The sequence below is a fragment of the Polyodon spathula genome, chromosome 6 (genome assembly GCF_017654505.1).
Source record: "Polyodon spathula isolate WHYD16114869_AA chromosome 6, ASM1765450v1, whole genome shotgun sequence".
Taxonomy (NCBI): domain Eukaryota; kingdom Metazoa; phylum Chordata; class Actinopteri; order Acipenseriformes; family Polyodontidae; genus Polyodon; species Polyodon spathula.
In genome coordinates this window covers 42,417,667-42,440,571 of record NC_054539.1, presented here as the reverse complement: position 1 = coordinate 42,440,571, position 22,905 = coordinate 42,417,667, and the positions used below count along the sequence as shown (strand labels likewise).

General features: G+C 39.6%; 1 protein-coding gene across 4 annotated transcripts in view; it reads right to left on the bottom strand.

The window, feature by feature from the left end:
- Positions 1-3,504: 3,504 nt before the first annotated feature.
- Positions 3,505-22,905, bottom strand: part of lyst (lysosomal trafficking regulator) — a 180,182-nt gene continuing 160,781 nt past the window's right edge. For all 4 annotated transcript variants that reach the window (XM_041252875.1, XM_041252878.1, XM_041252877.1 and 1 more), the window contains 10 exons: positions 22,454-22,671; positions 20,972-21,202; positions 14,870-15,059; positions 13,843-13,979; positions 12,537-12,635; positions 10,976-11,115; positions 10,437-10,534; positions 9,785-9,941; positions 4,581-4,652; positions 3,505-3,758 (listed from right to left, as the gene is read on the bottom strand). In XM_041252875.1, the coding sequence (XP_041108809.1) occupies positions 3,623-3,758; positions 4,581-4,652; positions 9,785-9,941; positions 10,437-10,534; positions 10,976-11,115; positions 12,537-12,635; positions 13,843-13,979; positions 14,870-15,059; positions 20,972-21,202; positions 22,454-22,671 (1,478 nt within the window). In that variant the 3' untranslated portion in view covers positions 3,505-3,622. The remainder of the gene's footprint in view (positions 3,759-4,580; positions 4,653-9,784; positions 9,942-10,436; positions 10,535-10,975; positions 11,116-12,536; positions 12,636-13,842; positions 13,980-14,869; positions 15,060-20,971; positions 21,203-22,453; positions 22,672-22,905) is intronic.

The following is a 22,905-nucleotide window of genomic DNA, read 5'->3' as shown; positions in this document are numbered from 1 at the left end:
TTGGCATTTATTTTGTAATATGAGCATTTGCTTCTAAAATGTGTAATTCCTAGGAAGCTCATGTAGCACAGCCATGTAATATTAGATGATGAATTCTTCAATGAACATATGAAGTACATATAGCCTGTCCAAAAATAAGAATATGCTTTTATTGCATTGAGAAGTAGGCAATTATCATATTCTCAATAAACAGTTTAAAATATGATTGAATATGAAAAAGATTAGTAACTTGTGTTTTGTTGCTTCTGGCTGTCCTTGCTTGTCACCTAGTAGAAGCCAGCATGCCACTTCCTCAAGCAGGGCCAATTACTCAGCATTTGGATACCAAAAAAAAAAAAAAAAAGCAATCACAATAAAGTCCATACACTAAGTGTGCCACATACGGTGCGGGAGGAAAACTAATGGTTGATTTGCAGGGATTGTGAAATAATCACTAGCTGTGTTGCTTACTGTAGAGTACTTGCTTCTGGTTCCAAAAAATATAAAAAAAATAGAAGTTTTAACTATAAACATTGTGTGTAGACCATTTGTGTTGTACATTCGACATACAGCAGGTAATGCATTCCAGGCTGAGGACTGGTTTAAGGACTCTTCGATAAAGCAGTCCTGGAGAGGGTTAGGATCTACAGTATAGTCTGGTTGTATACACATTTATTACAATTAAGAAAATACTTTAGCAAGACATCACCAACATATTGATACTTACTAGCAAAATTGTGTTGTAATTAGGCACACCCCTTTAAGATCTTGAAATACTACCCAATCCAACACGTATACTGTACCAGCTGGAGCAGTGGCAGAATGCAAAGCTGAGCTCCACTGACTGCATGATTCACCCTGCACTCCCATGAGGCTGTGCTTTTACTAGGTGAGCCATTCAGGACCTCCACAAGGAGGATATACTGAAGGAAAGAAGACACACAAGTTATGGCTAATTCTGTCATAAATCTTTATTAATATTTCCATCAGTTGTGTTTTGTACATACATAGGTACAAAAAATAGCCCCAGGTCTAGGGAGTAAACACAGCCTTACGAATTTGCAACGGAAACAAGACAATGACGTTACGTATTTTTCATCATAGTTTAATTACATACAGTATAATTAAATAAAAAACAACCCCCCCTCCCCCCCCCCCAACTTTCACAGATATCTATGGTGGTAACTTACAAACCTCTCTCATTTACACAGAGAACAAAAATACTTAATCTTGACTCGCAGATGATGGATATTTGGAAAATAAAATGTAGATAATAATACAAAGATTTCACTTTATTCAAGAAAATGAATTAAGAAAAACAAATGTATGTACTGTACATGTATATGAAGAATAATCAAAATGGTTCCAAAGACCACAGGACAGCAAAGTTCAATTGTAAACATCAAAAGAGGAAGGGCACTGCTTGCTGATATCGTCAAAGGGGCTTTCTTTCCTTATTTTATTATTTATTTATTTTTTACATTATACATAATAGTATTTCACATAAAACACACTGGATGAAAGCACTGGCTTATTTAAATCCATTCACTTTACCTTATAATTAAATATACATATTTTTGTGGTTCGCACATAAATAATAATAATAATTAAAAAAAAAAAAATCTTCCCTCCCATTTTGCATAATTTGGGCAAGATGATACATCTATGATCTTTTTGTATTGCTGTTTAAATTGCCTGCTCATACAAGAGGAGGCACAGATTCAAACACCCCCACTGACAGAGGAATCAAAACCTTGAATTAAAAAAAAAAAAAAAAAAAGGAAAATAAGAATGCAGATGACCCAGCCCCCTCTGGTTTATGTTGCTTGCGCACATTTGTAAAAACAGCATGTTTGACACTTTCCATATAAATAACCGACCACCTACAGAAAATGAACAGCTGGTAGAAAAGACTACAAATATAACACTTTCAACTCTTTGAAATGAAAAAATAGTCTCTTTACAAAAGATTATTATTATTATTATTATTATTATTATTGATGATGATGTAGCATTTATATACTCCTGCTGTTATCAAAAGCTGTAACTGCCGGTTGATTTATATTGAAAGTGTCATTTTAGGTCGCTGCACAGTGAATTCACATTTGTCAATACAGATTAAGTGGTTCTTGCTAGCTTCTTTCAAAACTGTTCGGTATGAAAGCACAAATCTGAAAGCAGGGATGGCAAAAACACTGTTGTGTCTTATTAATAATTAACGCACTTCTCTTCATGTACTTAGGGGGTGAAACTGGGACGATATACTGTAAAGTATTTTGCAAATGAAGTAAGACCTCTGATTAGCGAGCACTGGGACTTACAGTACATTATCAGTACACTAAGCAGTCACAAGCTCTTTTTTTGGTAGTGCGACTTTGGTTAGGAATTGCACTAACAAGGATATTGAAATCTAACCCAGGACCCCTGGGTGTTCTGACTGGTGAGTTTACAAGCTGGTCTGCTAGATTACTTACTACTGCTGATCTGGCAGTTTTTAGAAGGTGTACTTAAGGACTGCTGTTATGGTACAAGCCCCTCCAGGTTACTGTTATGCCAGATCACTCAAACCTATTGAGGTTGAATCCCAACCAGTCAAGTGGGCGCCACATCTATTTATTTCACATAACCCTGAAGGAGAGGTTGGTTTGCAGGCGTCTGTATATATAAATAAGGGTTCCCTCAAGACATGCAAGCCTGAGATAAACCACGGACACCAGAGGCACCTTGAACAGTTTATAATCATTCATCGCCTATATACTGCTTTTAACATCATGCAGAACACCAGAGAAGAACATTTAGTTTATATTTTACCTTCAACTCTAATGTAATATGCCATCTAGATGTAAATACTTAAGTTTAAGAAACCTTGTATAAAGTGCATTACAACTGTATTCCTATTCTAGCTCCTAGCTGCTGGTTTTAGTTTTAAGTGACCATAAAGGGTAATAGAAAAAGAAGTCATATCTGTTATACAAAGGTTAATTTTTTTTTTTTTTCATTTATTTACACAATTTAGAGGTATTAACTTTATTATTATTATTATTAAAAACACACTCAGCAAAATCTTTCTTTAACTGTCAGCAGAATGTACAGCGAAAGTTCAGGGACACTCAGGGGCCAACATCACACACATACATAGGCAAGCAATCCTATGACAGGATGGTCAGTCATAAAACAACAAAAGGCATCTGGATGCGTGTAGCACACAACACTTTAAACAATAAATAGCGTTTCTGTCAACTTGTGCCTGCTGCTCAGGGAGAAACAAAACAATACCCTGTAGGCTGATACAGACTCATCCACATACATTCACTGGGACCTGCTGTCTTAAATTTCAAACACAGCATTAACTTTTTTTTCTTGTAACATAAGGTATATATGCACTTCCTGATCTAAATCTCAGGACTATTTCAGCTGCTGTGAAAAGTAATATATATATATATATATATATATATATATATATATATATATATATATATACTGTACATGTACAAGGAGCTGTTCAAGTTTCAAATGCACGCACATAATGTACTTTTATTTTGCCTTAAAGACCAAAATTGTACTTGATACATGCTGATGGTCATTCTTCCTGGTTAAGTGCTCTAGAGCCATTCCTGATGGCAAGTTTCCTCTGTCAGTGTCATCAGGCTGCATAGCTGCTGAGGAATGAGTAGAACATGGGAAGCTTCATCCTCTGCTGGTCCCTGCGACACCAAGCTATCACTGTCCCCTCGCTGTTCGCGGTGTACAGGTGGTGTCCATCGCAGGAGTAGGTGAGGCTGGAGAGAAAGAAAACAATACAAAACACCAAGTTTCTTTGTTAAAACTTTTATATCAAAGTTAATGTAACATTCATTTGGCTTTGACATGTGTGTATAATTAATCAAAATTATCATTATCTAATTCGCATTTGAATGATGTTAATGTAACACTGACTACTTTTAAGCTGGCACCACCATTTAAAAGTAGATAATTTCAATGAGTTGTTAATTTTCATTATCTCCAGCAGGTGGCACTAGTGTATATATTTATAGTTAGCTCTGGATGTACATAAAAGCTAAGTGGCACAAAGTCTGGGGCCTAAAAGGTTACTTTAAACTCTATAAAATACACATATCTGAATAGATTCTTGATATTTTCTGGAGAAAAAAATAATTTTGTTGATCCAAAACAAACATAAATCTTCTTTCAAAAAATATCAAACACCACATTTCACTGATTTTATAAATAAATTATAAATTCTGGTTAAAAAAATCAATACTTGATTGTTCATAGGAATGGAAACCAGTGGGCATTTGTGGACTCTACCTAAGCTTTAACAGTATGTTGATGAACTCTTCAATCATAAAGATGCTTATTATACAGTCACATTATGAGGACTCCACTTAAATCTTTAAAGCAGCCCTATTTTAAATAGACAAAAACAAGCAGTACAAAGCTCTGTACTTATCCTGCCATATTACAAAACATGCCCTACCAGAACAATTTACTTGTCAAGTCACCCAGCGCTGCTGAGTTTTTGTACTTATGGTAATGTGTTTGGGGCAATTTCAGTCCACTCTTCCTGAAGATTCCTAAAACAAGCATAAAAAAAGCTGTACCTAACAATAGGTCTGTTTGATTTAGGGAAAGTAATTTCTCGAACAGGTTTCAGATCCCATGTGCTCCACAATCTGAAATAAAAAGGTTTCATTAAGACAAACATATATATATATATATATAACATATATGCTCTTTAACAAGAAAGAAATACTTTCAGATGGGAAAATGGAGTTACAAAAGAAGACTGCTTTCATTATGTGGAGAAGCTGAACAGATGGCATAAAGAGAACAAGACACGGGTGTTTTTCTTTTTTTTTTTTTTTTTTTTTTATATAAAAAAACTGAACATCCCCAGGGCAGAGTGTACAGGAATGAAACCACTTGAATACTTTGTTAACACGACGTTAAATTGATGTGGAAAAATCAGTATTGGTTGTAAAGTGGAAATAGTACAGCACACAGTATATATCACTGCAGCAGGGATGGAAATAAGACTCCCATTGCATAGCAGTTTGGTCCATTCTTAATTTTACTGAGTTTAATAAGACACACCTGAGCTTGTTACCTAATGTAGTAAAACCTGGAATGGGTGAAACTGCTATGCAACTAGAGTCCTATTTTCTTCCATGTTGCAGTTTCTGAAGCATGGTGGGAGGTTAAAACAATTTATGGTGACCACATTTGAAGACAATACGTGGGATCCTTCTTGTAACTGTATAACTCACAGGAAGGCATGTTGCTTTGATTTCAAATCTAAAAGTGGTTCATTAGGACATGAGACAGCTTTTTTTTGAAAAACTAAAATTTGGAACTGGTTCCAAATATACAAATATTGTCTGTCTAAGGCTTGTGCAAACTCTTAAAGGAATGGTATTTAATACTGACTGAAAAAAAAAAACTGTTTTAGCTGAGCGCTAACTAAAGGGTCAAAGATACAAGGTACTGCTGGATAGTTTATGTTTGTACCTCAATAATGCTTAAATCAAAGGAGAACCTGCATAGAAGGCAAGAGAGATCAGGGAGCAGACACATAAGCTACAAAAACACCCACTGTTTTCTGAATTTCACAGGGAAATTTACATGAGGTACAGAGACACTTGCTTTGGAATTGAGCGATACTTGTATACTATTGTAGTGTCAGAGTGGGTCATACCATCATTCTGTGTATGAAATTAACAGAACTGAAATACACAAAAGGAGGGCCTAAGCCATTCTCTGTGTCTACTTGGGATCCCATTTCAAATCCAACTGGAAACAGTTGAGTTCATAGCACAGCTTGTTCAGAAAGGCAATGCAAAACGCCTTTACATTTATGTGGTTGTGGAGAGAGTGCTGGAATGCGAGACGCTGTTAGACACTGGATCGGAGATTTGTTTGATGTCTTTCACCACGTTTGACAAACTTAAACAAATGATGAACCATGCTGACAGGCGACTCAAGTTGGAAGCTTGTAGTTATACAGAGGATCAGGCTGACATCACCTTCAAAGCAAGGCTGGAGTTCCCGTTTGAAAAAATCAAAGTAGTGCATCCCGTGTATGTTTCCAGGTTTGAAACTGAAGAGTTACTCGTTGGTCAGAATTTACTGGATAAGTTAACACCACTTACTGACTGCAAGTGGAAGCAATTGTGGGCTCAGATCAAGTTTTCTAGGTCTGTTGAACCAGGCAGCAATAGAAAACAAGAGTGCAGTGTAGTGGCCACAGAAGCTGCTACCACTCCCACACTAACAGCAGGGGTCCCAGTTCGACACAATGTTGTGAAAAGGCAAAGGATACGTGCAAGTCAGGCTTTCTTCCAGCCGTCTCGACAGTTCAGTGAGCTGAACCTCACGATTTGTGGTACCCCCAGACTTGAGTTAAACCAATGGTCTGCTGACCTACTGGTGTAGAACATAAAAAGGGGGTGTCAGGATCCCTGCTCACAGAGACATGGGATTCCTAACAGACGGTAAGGATCGTGTTGTTAATGAGGCCGAATAACCTGACACCTCATATGTTAGGTAAGCCCTCGAGTAAATAACCTGGTGCGTATAACCAGCAACCAGGTTCAATAACTTGGGTATCTTGGGTACCAGTCTTCCAGACGGAGGCTGGTGTATTACTAACTATGCATATCAAGGTGTTATGTTGTGTAATCTATGTTTTTATATATAGGGTAGATGTTTCCATATATATAAATAAATAAAACAGAAAAAAATATATTAAATTGTTTTTTTTCTTATTCTCGAGATCATGAGTGTCGAATGCTGCTTGCTATGATAATGAAATGACCCTGCTGAATGACTTTTTCATGTCTTGAAGGACTAAAACGTCTCAGGACCTCGTCGCCCTCAAGACAGGGAGTGTAGTGTCAGAGTGGGCCATACTATCATTCTGTGTATGAAATTAACAGAATTGAAATATACAAAGGGGAGGTCCTAAGCCATTCTCTGTGTCTGGACGCAAAGAGCATCTTTATCTTTATGATAATTACCTTCTGAACCAAAACTAATATATATATATATATATATATATATATATATATATATATATATATATATATATATATATATATATATATATATCTCAAACCTTTAAGGGAATCTCCCACAGATTACGTTGGGTCGCTATCAACCAGTGGGAGTGGGGTGTCGTTTAAACTTTCTTTTCTGCACCGTTTAGTTTTGTTAATTCTTCCTTTCTGTATTATTTTAGTTTAGTTGTTGCACCTTTAATTTTTCCATTATTTAGTTTTATTTAATAAAACTAATCATTTGTATTCACTAGAAACGTCTAGCCTGATTATTTCGATCAAGGTGGGTTCTACGTGACTTGAGTTAAAATAAGGTATTTTATTATTACAATTTAAACTTGTCCACATACAAATATACCTTGCACACTACACTATCATGAACTTTTCCTTTGAAAACATTTTCCATTGTGTAACAGCTGAACAAAAATGATCTTGAGATAACTCAAATGAGCGACTTGTGTTTTGCATGTACAGCTGCAGCACAATTTTCTTTAAGTTTTTCCAGCCTCGCTGTTATTGTTTTACATGCCAGCACCGTATGGCTCCTCACATCTCACAATCCATTCTATAAAGCCAAGTCTGGAAATTCAATGGCCGTTTCCCTTAAAAACAAACTGTTATACAATAAAATCCACTTTATTAATTTTTTTCTGCCGAATGTAATCTAGGTGAATTGTACAATCTGAAGAATTATATTTTGTGAGATGTATACCATATTTTGAGAAATGATTATTATGATTAGTATGACAGGTTTCACTGTGTTTTGCGATATGTAGTGACATTAGAGCTCTAAAAAGCTCCATTCACAATAATTCCTGAATTTTTTCATTTCAAATGGTGAAGCACTGAACTTGTGTTTTTGTGGTATGCCAATTTTGTTTGGTATAATTAAATACCACGATTTTTCAGTCACTTGGTTGCTCAAAATACTTCCAAACATTGCCTCACCTCGTTGCGTTGTCTAGAGATGGCTCTCTTACCACATGGACTGGATACCATACCATGCCTACTACAACATGAACACAGAGTGCGCCACTGAAGCGCCAGATTGACTGAGGATAACATCCGCCCCAGTTGTCAATCTTTCTGTTGCACCAATAAGAAAAACTACTTGGAGGCAATTACCAAACCCCTTCCTTTTTATAATATCTGCCTTACGCTGGCACCACCTCAGTCAGATACGTGACAGACTACTGTATATGATAAATTACCAATACCGTAGATTAAAAAATATGCGTTTGATGAAATGTGTCACGTGACCGGTTATACATTTGGCATAATAATACAACCTTGACAACTTCCTAGATTTTATACGTTTAAAATTCACACCCCTATCGTATCTCTGTTTTTGAAGCAACATATAAACTCTAATTTTACATATCTACAAAATTGACACAATAATATATACATTTTGAGTGCTTATTTAATTTAATATCAATGCTTGATGAGAATGCTAATGCAGGTGCAGGTGAGAATGCTGCTGGCAGTGATATATACTGCTGTATAGAGTGCTATTCCACAGAGCTCAGTGAAACTACAGAAAAATGCAGTTCAGTGAAAAAAGCTGCATTTATAATGCCCTATTAATAGCTTTTGGTTAAAGTTTAGCTTAGTAGTTTTTATGTTGTTAATATGGCATTAAGAAATAAAATTGACTGCACTATTCTTTTTCCCTATGATTTCTGTGACATCACAAATTACGAGACCATGTGTGTGTGTGTGTGTGTGTGTGTGTGTGTGTGTGTGTATATATATATACACACACACTTTTTTTGCATAACCTGAAATCAAATTACAAATCACTGGGTATTATATTATTCATATTTTCTAGAAAGCAGTATTATATGGCATATGGGTTATCTCTTTACAAACTGCATTTAAAAAAGTTAATTCATACTTTAACTTAGACTGCATGCTATGTTAAAAATACAATTCCTCAGTTCTGGAAACACCCTTGCAATTTGATTGGTGACCAAACAGATACAAGAATAGATATAGCTCTAAGACATAAGTCAGGGCAGCAGCTCCAGGGCAAATTAGGACATTTTGACAGCTAATAGATTTTCTCCCTAGGAAGCTGCAGAAAAAGGCCCATTATCTCAAAGCAGGTTCCATCACTGATAGCCTATAGTTATTGCTATTGATTTTACCATAGATCAAAATAAATGTTTCTGGAAAATGGGATGGCATTTGGAACTGGGGGTTTACAACAAATGTGTGGACCATTGTATACAGCTGTGTACCAAAGTTTTCATTAACCAGCCACGATATTAAAAGGGCAGGGATAAATCCCTTGCGAAAAATTCTAGCAGACTGAATTGCTTCAGAATGCTCGAACTACGACTGGATCAATCTACACACCTGCTACAGTGGATAGCAACTAACATTTAGATAGCTACTTATTGCTGTTGGTTAAAACAGAAAATAAAGTACAGCAAGGTACACTGCTCAGTTTAATTTATTGTTAACTATTTTATACTTTATTTTTACTGATCCTGTATGTGGGTGATGTGCAAGAAAGATGGTGAAACTCTTGCTCTATGTATCATTTGTTTTAAAATAAAGTTTTTTTTTCACATTTGGAATCTCTGGTTTTACTGTTGAAAAAATGTCAGCTCAGCTTAATTCTAGATAGGGAATCCAAATGTTCAATGATAAACTAATTATTATTATGTATTATTTAAACTGTCAAGAGACTAATTAATTATCTGAATATGGTGTGCAAATGTTTATTTTTATTTTTTTTTTACCTCACTACTCCGTTTTCTAGTCCCCCAGCAATCACATTGACGGACACTCCCTCAGGCTGGTTAGAAAAGGCCACTGAGCAAATGATTTCCCTGCAGTGGACGTGTCCTATGAGGTCACCGTTCACCGTCCAGAGACGCAAATCACTGCCTCCGCCAACTGCAAAACAGTGGTAAAACACATAGCAACGGATTCAATGTTAAATGGTAGCAAAGCACTGCTTACTTCTAATCACTGAAAGCAATCTTTAAATTTCTTTATGTCCTCATAGAAATGCCAAATGAAAATTAGGTTGATGTTATAGTAATGTTCAGCAGACAGATACAGTAGAGACAGTGGAATGTGTCATTCACAGATTTCTTTGATTTGTTTTGTGTTTCAATACTAATATGATTATATATATATATAGATATATATATATATATATATATATATATATATATATAGTTATATCAAATGACTTATCCGTTAGTTGTGGGTTGGTTTTATGATGTTAACTATAGTCCATAGACAACTCACTGTACCCGGGACCTACACCGGATTCAAACCCAGGCCTTAAAAATCTGGAGCATTAATTAACTGTGCCTTTACATTTATTACATTTTAGCATCAGCAATCTAGTGCAAACACACATTCTGCCTCCTCCAAAATCACCTGAATCGCACACAGTAGCAATGTCTCCTGTGGTTTCACTGGCTGAAACGGCTGTCACAGGACTTTTGTGCCCCGTAAGACTTTGAACGTAACAGAGCCTGCAAACAAACAAAAGACAATATTAATATTCTCTTCCAAATAGGAGTTGCCCTAAAGATCAAGTTTATACCATCTACTTTTTAACTTATTACCTGTTTAATATCCTTGTGTGCATATTCTCCATTGCAGTTTCTGCTGGATAATTACTTACCAGGCTTACTAACTAACATTATTTTTCAACCAGTGAAAGAGACAAAGTGGTTTTAGAAATAAAAAAAATAAAAATAAAAAATACAACACACACCAAAAATTGTCATTTTTTTAAACCATCTCACATCCGAAATGAATGATATTAAGCCTGGGAAATACTTGATAGAAAAGAAAAATATGATATTAACAGGCAAGAAATAAAATCTAAAGACAATTTAGATGGTGTAAAGTATCTCTTTAACCCCTATGTCATTCCAGTGTCTCTAGGTACAGTACTGAATATTGTGCACCTGTTTAAATCCCATATGATGCAGGTCCCATCTTTGCTGAAGCTTATCAGGATGCTGTAGGGTTTACACACAAATAGGTTGGTGACCTCTGCTGTGTGTCCGTACAAGTGCACCTCCAACTCCACTTCCACTTCTGAGGGCTAAGAGGAAAAATTATAATATGAGAAATTATATCAATGTTCTTTAGTGAAAAGCAAATGTTTTTTCTTTTTTTTTTTTTTTAACAGCCTATTTGCTTTCAAGTCACACGACAATAGCAGTATGTTCTTTTAATATCTCGTTGAAATGTTTGGGAATAAAAAATGTCAAAGATTCTTTTAGTATAACTACATAAAGCTTTCAGAGGTAAAATATGGTTATGGAGAACCATTATTAACAGTACATGCATTTCAAACAAGCAGTGTGAAGTTAACTATGAGGGATTTAAGGATGAAATCACAAAGACATTGCAGGAGCACTAACAGATAGAGCCATTGTTGCCGAACTTCATTTTTTACTTTTCAATTCCTTTAATTTTGAGAGGTCCTTTTGAATGTTATTCCATGATCAAGGGGTGAAGTAATCAAATATGCAGGTGCTTCCCACTCTCAACAGTGTAGTAGTTTACCCGTGGACATCCACCAATCTAAGTTACTGTTAACCCATATAAATGGGTTGGGACAATTAAACCAACCATGAACATGTTAAAGCAACAGTCAATACAACGCAATAAACCAAAAGCAAGAACTGAGGAGGCAGCACCATTATGGGGAGAATGTGGAAATCCTTAATTCATCTTCTGGTGCTTGTCAACACTTGATAGTGGTGTTTTGGATAGCCTACGGCATACTAGAAATGGGTAATAATTGGCCATAAACACTAAAGTTAATATCCATTGAACAGGAACCTGTTCTGATACTTTGACATTTTTTTTCTCTATTTCTGAAAACTGAACCCTTCTAAGGCCCAAGGATTTTTCATGGTCTCTCCTTTTTGATGTATCCTGCACTCACCACAATTACTAAAACACAAGGGGCACTCCATCTGCATTTTGTGGATTTCAGAAGGGATTGTTTTTTGTTTCCAGCATCCGCTATACTGAAACCAAGGTCACAGAGGTTAAAGGACACTGCTGTAACACTTACTGTGCCCATATGGTAACAGTTATTCTAGTGTTATTCAATAGTCTTAGCTAATGCTTGGTGCAGTACAGGGTTAACAGAACTGCTTTTGTTATAGTCAAGGGGGTTGTACGTAGCAAATATTCTTCTTTTTTTTGGTTTCTAAAAAGCGACATAGAATCTTTCTTAATGGGCAATGATGGGCAAAGATAAAAGTCTGAAACTGGTAAATTACTTAAACCTTAAAAAAACTGCTGCAAATTAAAATTAACAAATGATATACAACTCTTCTACATTTACAAATACACCCCCTCAAAGACACAAATAACAGATTAGAGGTGTCAGCCCTGAAAAGTAGGTCACCCTAACTTAGACTTACAATATGCGGTATACCTTTCTGTAAAAACGCCAATGGAAAACATTTCAGAAATGGTGAAGCTAGTCCAGTGAAATGTACCTACCGTGGTGTTTGTAAATCTGTTTCTGAAGGCTGTGATTACTCCGCATTTACTGCCAGTGAACAGCTGGCAGCTATCAGGCACCCACGCACAACTTGTAACCTAAAATCAGAAGTTGAAAGGATTCATTTACCTCAAAATTGATACAAATGTCTAGGCTGTGGTCCCAGCCACAGACTAATTCAGTCTTAAAACACATAGTTAAGACTAAGTAATACTGCATATACTTCGTGCTTTTGCTGTACCACACAAGAGGGTGCTGTGGTTAATATTTGTATCAAGGGTCTTCCCTGAGTTTTTATTTAAATGTACAAAATAGCTTTTTTTTTTTCTCAAGCCCTTATGAGCATTTGCCATAAATTAATTAAACGCATTAGAGAACAATGTGCAATTAGTTTTCCCCAGCTTTCTATGCATTCCCTTATAATTAGGTATTGTAAATATCAGTCCCAAATGTGTATCCTCTAAAATGTTGATACTGGCCATGACTGTACATACAACATTAATGTCATTGCAGAATAGAATAAGCAAATTGCTCACAATGGTCTTCTGGGAACTGACCATATTTGTGAGCTTACATTTTCCATTACAATGTACCAAATTCCTTGATATTTGAAACTTTAGAAAAAGCTGGTTTCAAGTTCAGCAATACTCAGCAAGCATTACAAGATTATTTTAGGGAGACCATTTGTGTATGTTCTAAAGCAACAAGAAACTGAAAAGCATTCACTATGCTGACATAACTGCACACCTGAGGTGTAATAAAATAATCAAGTCTGTTACTCAGTTGTCTCTGAAGATATATTAGCCTTCATTAGCCCAACCAATTAGGAGGCCAGAAGTCATGCATGAGTATGTCACATTGACAAGTTCTTGTGAGAATGACGAATGACCAAGTTATAGCACAACTGGATACAATGCTCAGTATATAGGTAAAACTGTATGTGTGACATGTACAGCCGCTTTCCTAATACCCACGTCACATTGTTATGTTTTATCTTTAGAAGTTTGCCACTGTGATGAAATCTTTAACAGCTGATGACAAATAAGTGCTGAGATGTGGGATATTTGTTCTTCATTTTACACACAAAACAGGTTTCTGCAATGGTAACTGCGAAGACTGATCCAACATGCGATACTTGACTTAGCCGTTACCATGAAGACGGGATCAAATGAAGACCAAAATTTAAAAGATACATCATTTTGCAGTACCTCTGTACTTGTGAGACTGGATGCCCATTAAAATCATACATTTGAAGAGTGGATGTTTATCTGTTCAGGAATACCAAGATCCTGTGTGAATTCTTACCTGGTGGAGCTGGGAACACTGGATGAAATTAACAGGTGGCTCGCTTTGTTTGCTCTTCAGTCGCAGCATGTTATCACCATAACCCCAACTCAGAATGGCTGACCACTGGATGTCAGTGCTGTGCATGCTGCGAACACCTGCAAAGTCACAGAGCGATATTACCATTCGATTAAAACCACTGTCTAGGTTGGAATACAGAACACTTATGATAAGTGACCTCATCTGCCAAAGTCAGATTGGTAAAGTGTAACTAAAAGGGCTAGCTAAAATCAAGGATACATTAAATTTGCAAACAAGCATGACAATTCTCAGTCCCTTATTGTTTCTGCTGTTGACCTTTTTGCTTTCCAGCCTTTACTTTTACAAAGCTATACAAGTACAGTAATAGGATCCCACCCATGGGGCACATACAGCTGACAATCAGTAGAAAACTACTTGTAGTCAGCTGGTATACTATTACCCAACAATATCAGAGAAGAATGAGGAGCGTACATTGAAGTCATTTCCAAATAAAAGGAGTGGGGGAAAAAGATCAACAGCAAAACAAGAGGGTTATGCAAATGAGGTAAACCTCAATTTACAGGCAAGACTCAGATTACAACATAGGGCTTACACACTAGATTTACTGCATGACTAAGTAAACCAAAGTCTTCCTGTATTCTCTGGTATCCTTTATACTTTAATACAACATGTCCACACAAATGAGCTGAAGGCATCCAGGAGGTAATTGGCAGACTAGTCCCCATTGGACACACATATCCAACTCAGTTTACTGTACACCAAGTACAAAAAATAAGTGAAGAGCTGTACCAATCTACAGTCTGTAGTGACTTGCAGAAAAAAAATGTTGTTCTCATATTAATAATTGTAAAAAAAAAAAAAAAAAATTGCACGGTTCTCAACATTTGTTCTCAACATTTTTTTATATTGTTGTTGGTAAATTAGAAACCAATTTGCCTATGCATATTAGGACCTCTTCCTTAGGGAGTTTAATGCAGCATTAAGTAATGTGATGGTGGTTAATTACCTTGTTCTTTGCTGTAAATCATCATGAGGCAGAACTTCCTTGACAGTCCACAGATGGCTCTAGTGGGCAGTGCCAGTAGGGACCCGAACCACTCCCCGTGAGGCTGACTGAAGCAGACCACGGGGTCGGGGGAGCTGGGGGAGCCCACATACTCACCCCACTTCAAACCCTTAATCCAGGGGAGAGGGCTCTGAAAATACAAAACAACGGTGGTTACTCACGTAACTTAGGTTCTCCAAAAGGGAACCGACATTCATCATGAATGTGAACACTCTTGTTTCCATGCCCTTTCATGGAATTATAATACCAAAGCTCTTCTGGGCTGTCCTGGTAAAAAAAAAAACAATGCAGCAACAGAACTTTGTGATGAATGTCGGTTCCCTTTGGAGAGCCAAGGATATGTGAATAACGTTAGGCTATTATCATAACCCTGGTTCCCTGAAACAGGAATATTAACCATTACAAATGGGAGTTTCTCCTTTAAGACACCTGAACCTGAAAACTTTTATACCAAAGCCTCTCATAAGAGAAGAGTGAAGCAGCTGCTGCGCCGCCCCCACAGCAGTAAAGCAGCAACGTGCCTAACATTGCCACTTTCCTACGGTAACTGCGACCATGAACGATGCGAACCCAAAAGTTAATGGTTAATATTCCTATTTCAGGGAACCAGCGTTCTGATAATAATGTTCCCTTTCAAGTATAATACCATAAAACGCTAATGCCCACACTGGGCAAAGCGTATGGAGCTGGCGTTCCCTGTCAGACTGGAATGGGGGATGGAAAACCTCCATCCACCGACTGGTTATCGTGTAAAGCCGAGATGGTCTTCAGCAAAGTGGCAGGGTTAGTACGAAGGGTGACCTTGTTCTGGCCTCTGAAAAAATTAGACAAGCTTTCGAAACTGTGAGCGGAGGTGATAGCTAGCAAGAAAGCGGCCTTGAAAGTCAACAATTTGAGCTCAACTGAGTGCATGGGCTCAAATGGAGGTTTCATCAGTACAGTAAGCACTACATTCAACCTCCAACAAGGAACTGTATAATTTAACCGTGGCCTAAGCTGCCGAGTGCCTTTCAAAAATTGCCCTGCAAGGAAATGAGCTCTTGGGGAGACTGAATCGATTTTTATAAGGCATACTGAAATGGCTGCCAAATAAACCTTTAGAGTACAGGAAGATTTCCCCTCTTCAAAGGTCCTGTAAAAATTGCCATAGTATAACTGCCATAGGGCACATCGTGGGTTTGAAACCACGAGACAAGCACCACGCCAGGAACACACCCCACTTGTAGACGTACTGGGAATGAGTGGAGGATGCTCTAGCATTTTGTACAGTGACAAATCACCCTGTTCGATAGCCCAAGACGACTCAAATGCAGCCGTTCAGGGGCCAAACCCCGAGCTGCAGGCCCGAGGCGTTGGGGTACCACAGTGTCCTGTGCCTGACTGAGCAGGTCGCGACACATCGACAGTTCCCATGGCTGGCCGTTCAAGAGCTGCATCAGGGAGGAGAACTACTCTCCTGGACCAGTAAGGGGCTATTACAAGCACCCTGGCCCAGTCCTGTCTGATCATCTCCAGACATAGTGGGAGCAGCGCAAGCAGTGGAAATGCATAAAGTAGATGCATTGGCCACACTTGCACCACCACACCTACCCTTAGAGGGTCCCCCCCTCTCCTATTATGGAGAATCAGAGGGGGCAGTGAGTCGACTCCTGAGCGGCAAAAAGGTCCACCTTTGCCCTCTCAAATCTCTCCCAAATGACGCTCACAAGCTTGGGATGGTCTCCACTTTGCACCTCTAGAGGAGGTCAGCAGCCCAGTTGATCACTCCATACAGGTGAACTGCCCGGAATGAGAGGAGGTTCACTTGTGCCCATAGCAGAAGCTTGTGGGCCACACGGTTGAGACTGGGTGACCGCAAACCAACGACTGTTGGCTGCTCATCATATATCGAGTGCCTCTCCTCTTTTGTCGCAGGCCAGGGCACCTGCAAGGCTGCAGTAGCCGGCTGCATCAGGGGAATAAGCTCAGCTGATAAAGAGAGCTGTACCACTGGATTCAGCTCTCTTTTTCAGCAGAGCTGTACCACTCTCCATCTCAACAGCCACTGTCTGCAAAGTTGCAGGTAGGGTGGGTGGTGTAGCCACTGGCAGTGCCAGTGAGGCTGCACGTTCTTGCAGCAGCTCAGCAAAAATAGCCTGTTGTGTTGATACAGCCTTGCAGATCTTATCGATCTGTTCTGTGCTTGCCGAACGTGAGTGGCGAGCTTTGTTCCCTGTCCACTTTGGTACACATTGATAGTGTGCAGTGATGCTGAACACTACACAGGGGTGACGGAATGCTCCTTAGAATGACGTGTCACTCTACTTTAAAGCGAACACTTAGTGAAAGCTGCATGCTCAGGACCCAGGAAAATGATGCACTCGTCGTGCCCGTCTTTTGCAGGAAGCTTGGCCATGCAAGACACACGTGCATGGAATACAGCCATGGTAATACTGCAGTGTACACAACAGTAGTGTTGTGCAAACAGTAATGTACATTTCTGACACGGTGAACTCGGTAACGACATGTGCACTCGACACTTGTGCATATGCGTTTGCACTCAGTACCGACACGGTGCACTCCAGACCGACACTCGATACCGAAAGAGTAACCTCGATCCCGCTTGCAAGATCGGGGGCAATAAATCGCAGTTACTGCTAATGGCACATTAGCGGATGCCAATCTGTAAGTTAGCCACTGACTAAACTTCTAGTCAGTACAAAACTCGAGGCTAGAAGTAGCCTGCACCGAACCAGTAACCTTGGTCGCTTAGGATCGAGGGCGACAGGTTGCAGTTACTGTTTGTGACAAGTCAGCAGCAGCCTGCTTGAATCAAGCCTTTATAATCCTGCTGCTGGACAGCTGCACTAGAACAGTAACAAGCTGCTAAGTAGGAATGCCCACAGTAGCTGCTCTGATGGTTTCAGTAATTGCCTTGCTGTAAGAAAATTAAACACAAAATAAATAAAAATTTTTATATATATATATATATGAAATACCCCAAATGCAAAACAGGCTGAAACTTTGGGTCTTTTTGTACCATTTCAAGTACTATATATATATAGTGTTTAATTTTATATATACATACACACACACAACCGGTAGAAATGCAAAGCGAAAAACACACTGTTCAAAATAAAATGATATATTAATAATAATAAGCAATATTTTTTTTATTAATTATTTTAAAACTCCAAATGCAGCAAGTCAGTCGATAAGTGCTAAGGTCCCAGGAAGGAACAGCTACTCAGGTAGCAGATCGTGGTGGGACTTAACCAGCACAGACTGTAATATGAGAAAGGCTCAAATTAAACCATTTTTAGTAATAAAAAATACAAAAAAACCAGCAGTTAAAAGCAAGGCTAAAAGAGTTAAAAAGGTACACAGGAAAAAAAAGATAATACTCATCAGTTCTCAGAAGTAATCAGGTTGGCTGAAAAGGGAAACTGGCGATGTTACCTGGGCGTGTAGCTGCTTTATTGCTGTGGGGGCGGAGCAGCAGCTGCGTCACTCTGCTCTTACGAGAGTCTCTGGTATAAAAGTTTTCAGGTTTGGGGGTCTTAAAGGGGAAACACCCATTTGTAATGGTTAATATTCCCTACTTGAAAGGGAACCACCATTTTCCATCAGACAGGGAGTCTTCCATTAATCACAAATGGGAACAACACTTTGCCAAAGCTGGAGCAAGCCTGTTTATGCTCTCAAGGGGCCACTTAGCATAGTGATGTCAGTTTGTCCTGATCAGGCCATGCAAGGAGAGTGGAGCTTGATCTTAGTGAGCCTTTTCACCACCCTTCATTTGTTCCTACACCCTACAAAGGGGGCCCATTTGACTTCGTCAAGTGGCCTGTCATTAGCAACACCTGCAGACTAATATGCTGTCTTAACTGCCTCTACCAGCCTACCTGCCCTTTAGCTTTAGATCCAAAGCAGATAAAAAGCTGTTTTATCAATCTACAGTTGTTTGTACTATCTAACGCCACAGCCCTTACAGGGCACAGGGAACGAAGCCTCTGTGCTCACCATCCTTGAACAGTGGGGGGGGGGTTTGAAAAAAAATCTGAGAACATTTCAGAAACAAAGCACTTGGTTCGCCCTTAAAGAAACCCTGCTCCAAGGCTTCCCTGCATGCATCTCCGGGATCTGAGGGAATCGGTGTCCCTTTGGCCATCTTGTTGCCACAAGGAGGATTGATGCTTGTTCCGCCTGCATCTTCATCAGACTTTCTGGCAAGAGTGCGAAAAACATAGAGGAATGTTCGTAGCCACAGACACGCTAGTGTGTCGAAACCAAGAGTCTGCTGCTTATCCAGTAAGGTTAACCACCAATAACACAGGGTGGAATCCTTCGAGGTGAAAAGGTCCACTGTCTGGGCACCGAACCTCGTGTTCATGGGCCCCAGTGGCTATAGAGTAACGGTTGCCACCATCATCTCCGAGAACCTCTAAAAGGAGCAAACCTTTACCCAGGGATTCGATACCTCGGACTCGGAAGGGGGCCAGCGAGTCCAAAATTATCCATGCAACTCTCTTACAAGCCGGTAATGATAACCAGAGCCAAGACTGGACTACAGTTGCCGACCTTGACCCCTAGGATTCCAGCGGCACAAGCCCTCTTGGCAAGTGTTTTGGTCACCCTGCATTGCCTGCTGGTGCAAGCTGGGTCCTTGGTTGCACAGTGAGCATGTGTGAGCTGCAACACTGGGTAAGACGTGATAGCCTGAGAGTCAGCCTCCATCTTTTGAATGTAGGCTGGAATAAGGGGCGGGTATGTGCGGGGTAGTTTGGAGGGCAGCTGCGGGGTGAAGAATGAAGTCTCGCTACACTGCTCCTGCAGAGAGATGTCATCAGATGGTGTGGCATCAGCTCCCTCAACTCAGCAGGAAGGTATTTGATGGGGGCCCGCACTCCTCTCCCGCCTCTGATGACACACCCGAGAACAGGGGCCTGATTCTGAATCTGCTATAAACAGCAGGCCCTCTAAGCTAGGCAGGGGGGCGAGCTGCACCGACGGACACTCTGATAGCGTTGCCATTGGGGTGACGTGCTCCTGGTAGTCAACCTGTGGCAGACTCATTGCTGAAGGGCCAAAGTGCAGCTCCACCAGGGACCTGACCATGGCCTTCTAGTTTCTAATCTCCCTGCTCTCCTTGCAGGAGTGTTGTCCACACTTCCTGGACCCTCTCGAGGGGGAGAGGCGTAGTGATGCACTGCAAGTCGAGGTCGAATTACACCAATGCTGGGGATCTCCAGCAGGCGCTAGTGAGCAGCTTCTACCAAAAACATGGAGCACTCTGATTGGCAGCTTGTGCCTCTCTCGACGTCGGATTGGCTCGACGCCGGGGGAAATTATTACCGGGGCACCTGCTGGGCGAAAGCTACAACTGCGGGCACCAAAACTGCGCCAGTGTAGGGAGATGTTGATGTAGTATGACTAACTGTAAACAGCTGAAAATCTGATGCACCGAAAAAGCAAAGCTGCCTCTGTGTTAGACTGCAGTGTTGTTATGATAGCTGTCAGCAGTAGTTGCCTAGCAACCACCTGCTGCTTGATAACAGCACTTGCTGTGTAACACAAAGACAAGTGCCAGAGCCACTGCTCTACTGTACGCACTGAAAATGGGTCAGTGCTGGTAGGAGCTGGCTCTCTGGTCGACGTCAGTGCACAACTGCACTGAAGCTACAACACTCAGGAGCGGAGCCTGAAACTGAGAGTGTGTGTGTGTTCTCCATGAGAACTCCTCCCCTTGCAGTATTAACAGTGTGGATTTCTGTAAAAAATACTGTCTGCAAAACTGTCAGTTTCTGCATTTTCCTGGTGTTTAATTGTTCATGTTTATATAGTTTTGTTGTAATCACAGTGGTGCAAACTGTTAACAAACAACTACTTTGTTATAAGGATGTAGGATTTCTGCACTTCGTTTGTTTTAAGTACATCTCAGTGTAATTTTTATGGAAAAAAGAAAATTGCTGACTACAGCATTTTTCAATTGAAGCAAGATTTATACCAATTGGTTAATTATACTAAAATCACAATGTTAGTAAAACCAGTGAGTTGTCATACCGGATACACCACTTCTTTGGTATGCTCTCTGGTCTCTCGGAAAGCAAACTGAACGAGCAGCCCCATGGCGGCGGGCAGCTCTCCTTCCATAATGAGGCGGGAGCTGGGCCGGCTCATGTGACCTGCGTTAAACAGCTGCCGAGGAGTCTGTCCGTACGTCTTTATCATGGTCTCCAGGGCTCTGCGCTGCACTGGGTCCTCTACCGCAGACACATCCATCCCAAAGTACGTCTAAGGACACAGAGATGGATTTAAAATTATGAAAGCAAAGATTGTCCATGGAATCACTCTATTGTACAAATACAATATTGTATTGTTCTTGGCAATCTACAGTCTTCTAATGTCAGACTGCTAGAACCTATGTAAGAGAGCATATTACACAATTCTAAAACAAATTCAGTAGTACTGATGTTTGGGATCTTTTTCTGGTTTTGTTGAAAAGCATTACAAAATATATTATTTTTAATTAAGATTTAAGGAAAAAATATGCTGCTTAAAAAACATAATAATAAAATAAGAGGCGGACAAGTCTAACTCAGTCAAATATTTAAGACAGGTCTAACATTTAATGTACATACATACCTGTATGTCTAAAGCAGAACAAATCAGAATTTTCACCAAAAAGGTTTTAACCAAAATCTTTACATCGGTGCGTTCTCATTCTGCATACCCTAGTTTAAGTGTAGCAGTTAGAACACACCTCAACTTACACTGTGGTTGACCCTGAACCGAAAATAACAGTATTAAATAAGTTCAGGTGGTCTCAGCCTCCCTCCAACAAACACATCAATATTAATAACGGTGGGCGATTTACAGTTGAAAATGTCAACTGCACTTCAGTGGTTAGTGTGTGATTCAATTGTACATAATTTGTAAAGTGCTTTGAGGTTCAGTATGGATGAAAACCACGATCTACTGGGTGATTACAGATGGTTGGTCATTTTGCCCCACTGTGTTGCTGACGAAAAATGCACTGCAGAGCAACGAAACTTGGCAGGAGAAGATACCAAATAAGATGCAACAAAATCCTAGCCCCACTAAATGATCTAACCAATAATTCCTATTGCATTAACTGAGTCATGTTACCTGTGGTACCATTAGGTTGTCCAAGATGCTAAATCATGGTCTGTCAAATCAGCTGTAAAAGCAGAATGCAACATTTGCCCTTATAAAAGTTTAGTGTGGTATACTAAAGTTAAAGCACAGAAAGGTATAGTAAAATATACCTAAAACACCCTAAACCACAGACAATCATCGAAAATAACAAGTATGGCAAAGCATAGTAAAAACAGTTGCTATTCTTGGTAAAACACTGTAAATAATAGTAAAATCAGGGTAAACAGCAAAATAACAGCAGTTTATGGGGAACACAACTCTTTTGACTGGTGACATCCTTCAAAATCGTTTAGGGATGTTTTTTCCACAGCAGTGGTTAATGACTTTATAAATCACCCAACATAGTCAGCTGCCTGTTGCACTCACTGCTGGGTGGAAGACGTTGATTGCTTGCACTGCTGCCTTGCCCTTCTGCTTGTGTCCGAAGACCAGGTCGATCCACTGGCAGAGGGTCTGGGACACCTGGTCCGACTCCAGTGCCTGCCTGTGGATCAGGATGAAGAGACGCGGGTCGTTGCGCGCCCAGGGCGGGAGGTTGACATGGTTCACCCGCTCACTGTTCTGTCTCACTCCAAAATCAAAGCCTGCCAGGGAAGGGATGGGAAGGGGTTTATCATAAATGATTGCAACATTTGCCCCTAAATTCTCTGTGGTTTAAAGCTTATACAGTATTTATTCAAATGGTTGCCATTATATTTGTTAATCAAGGGGCTCAAAACACCAAATGCACTGCAGTGTATGGATGCAACATCAGCATTTTATATTTTGTTAGGACAAATGAAGTATGCAGTACTTCTCCAAAACCTTTGCCTAAACAG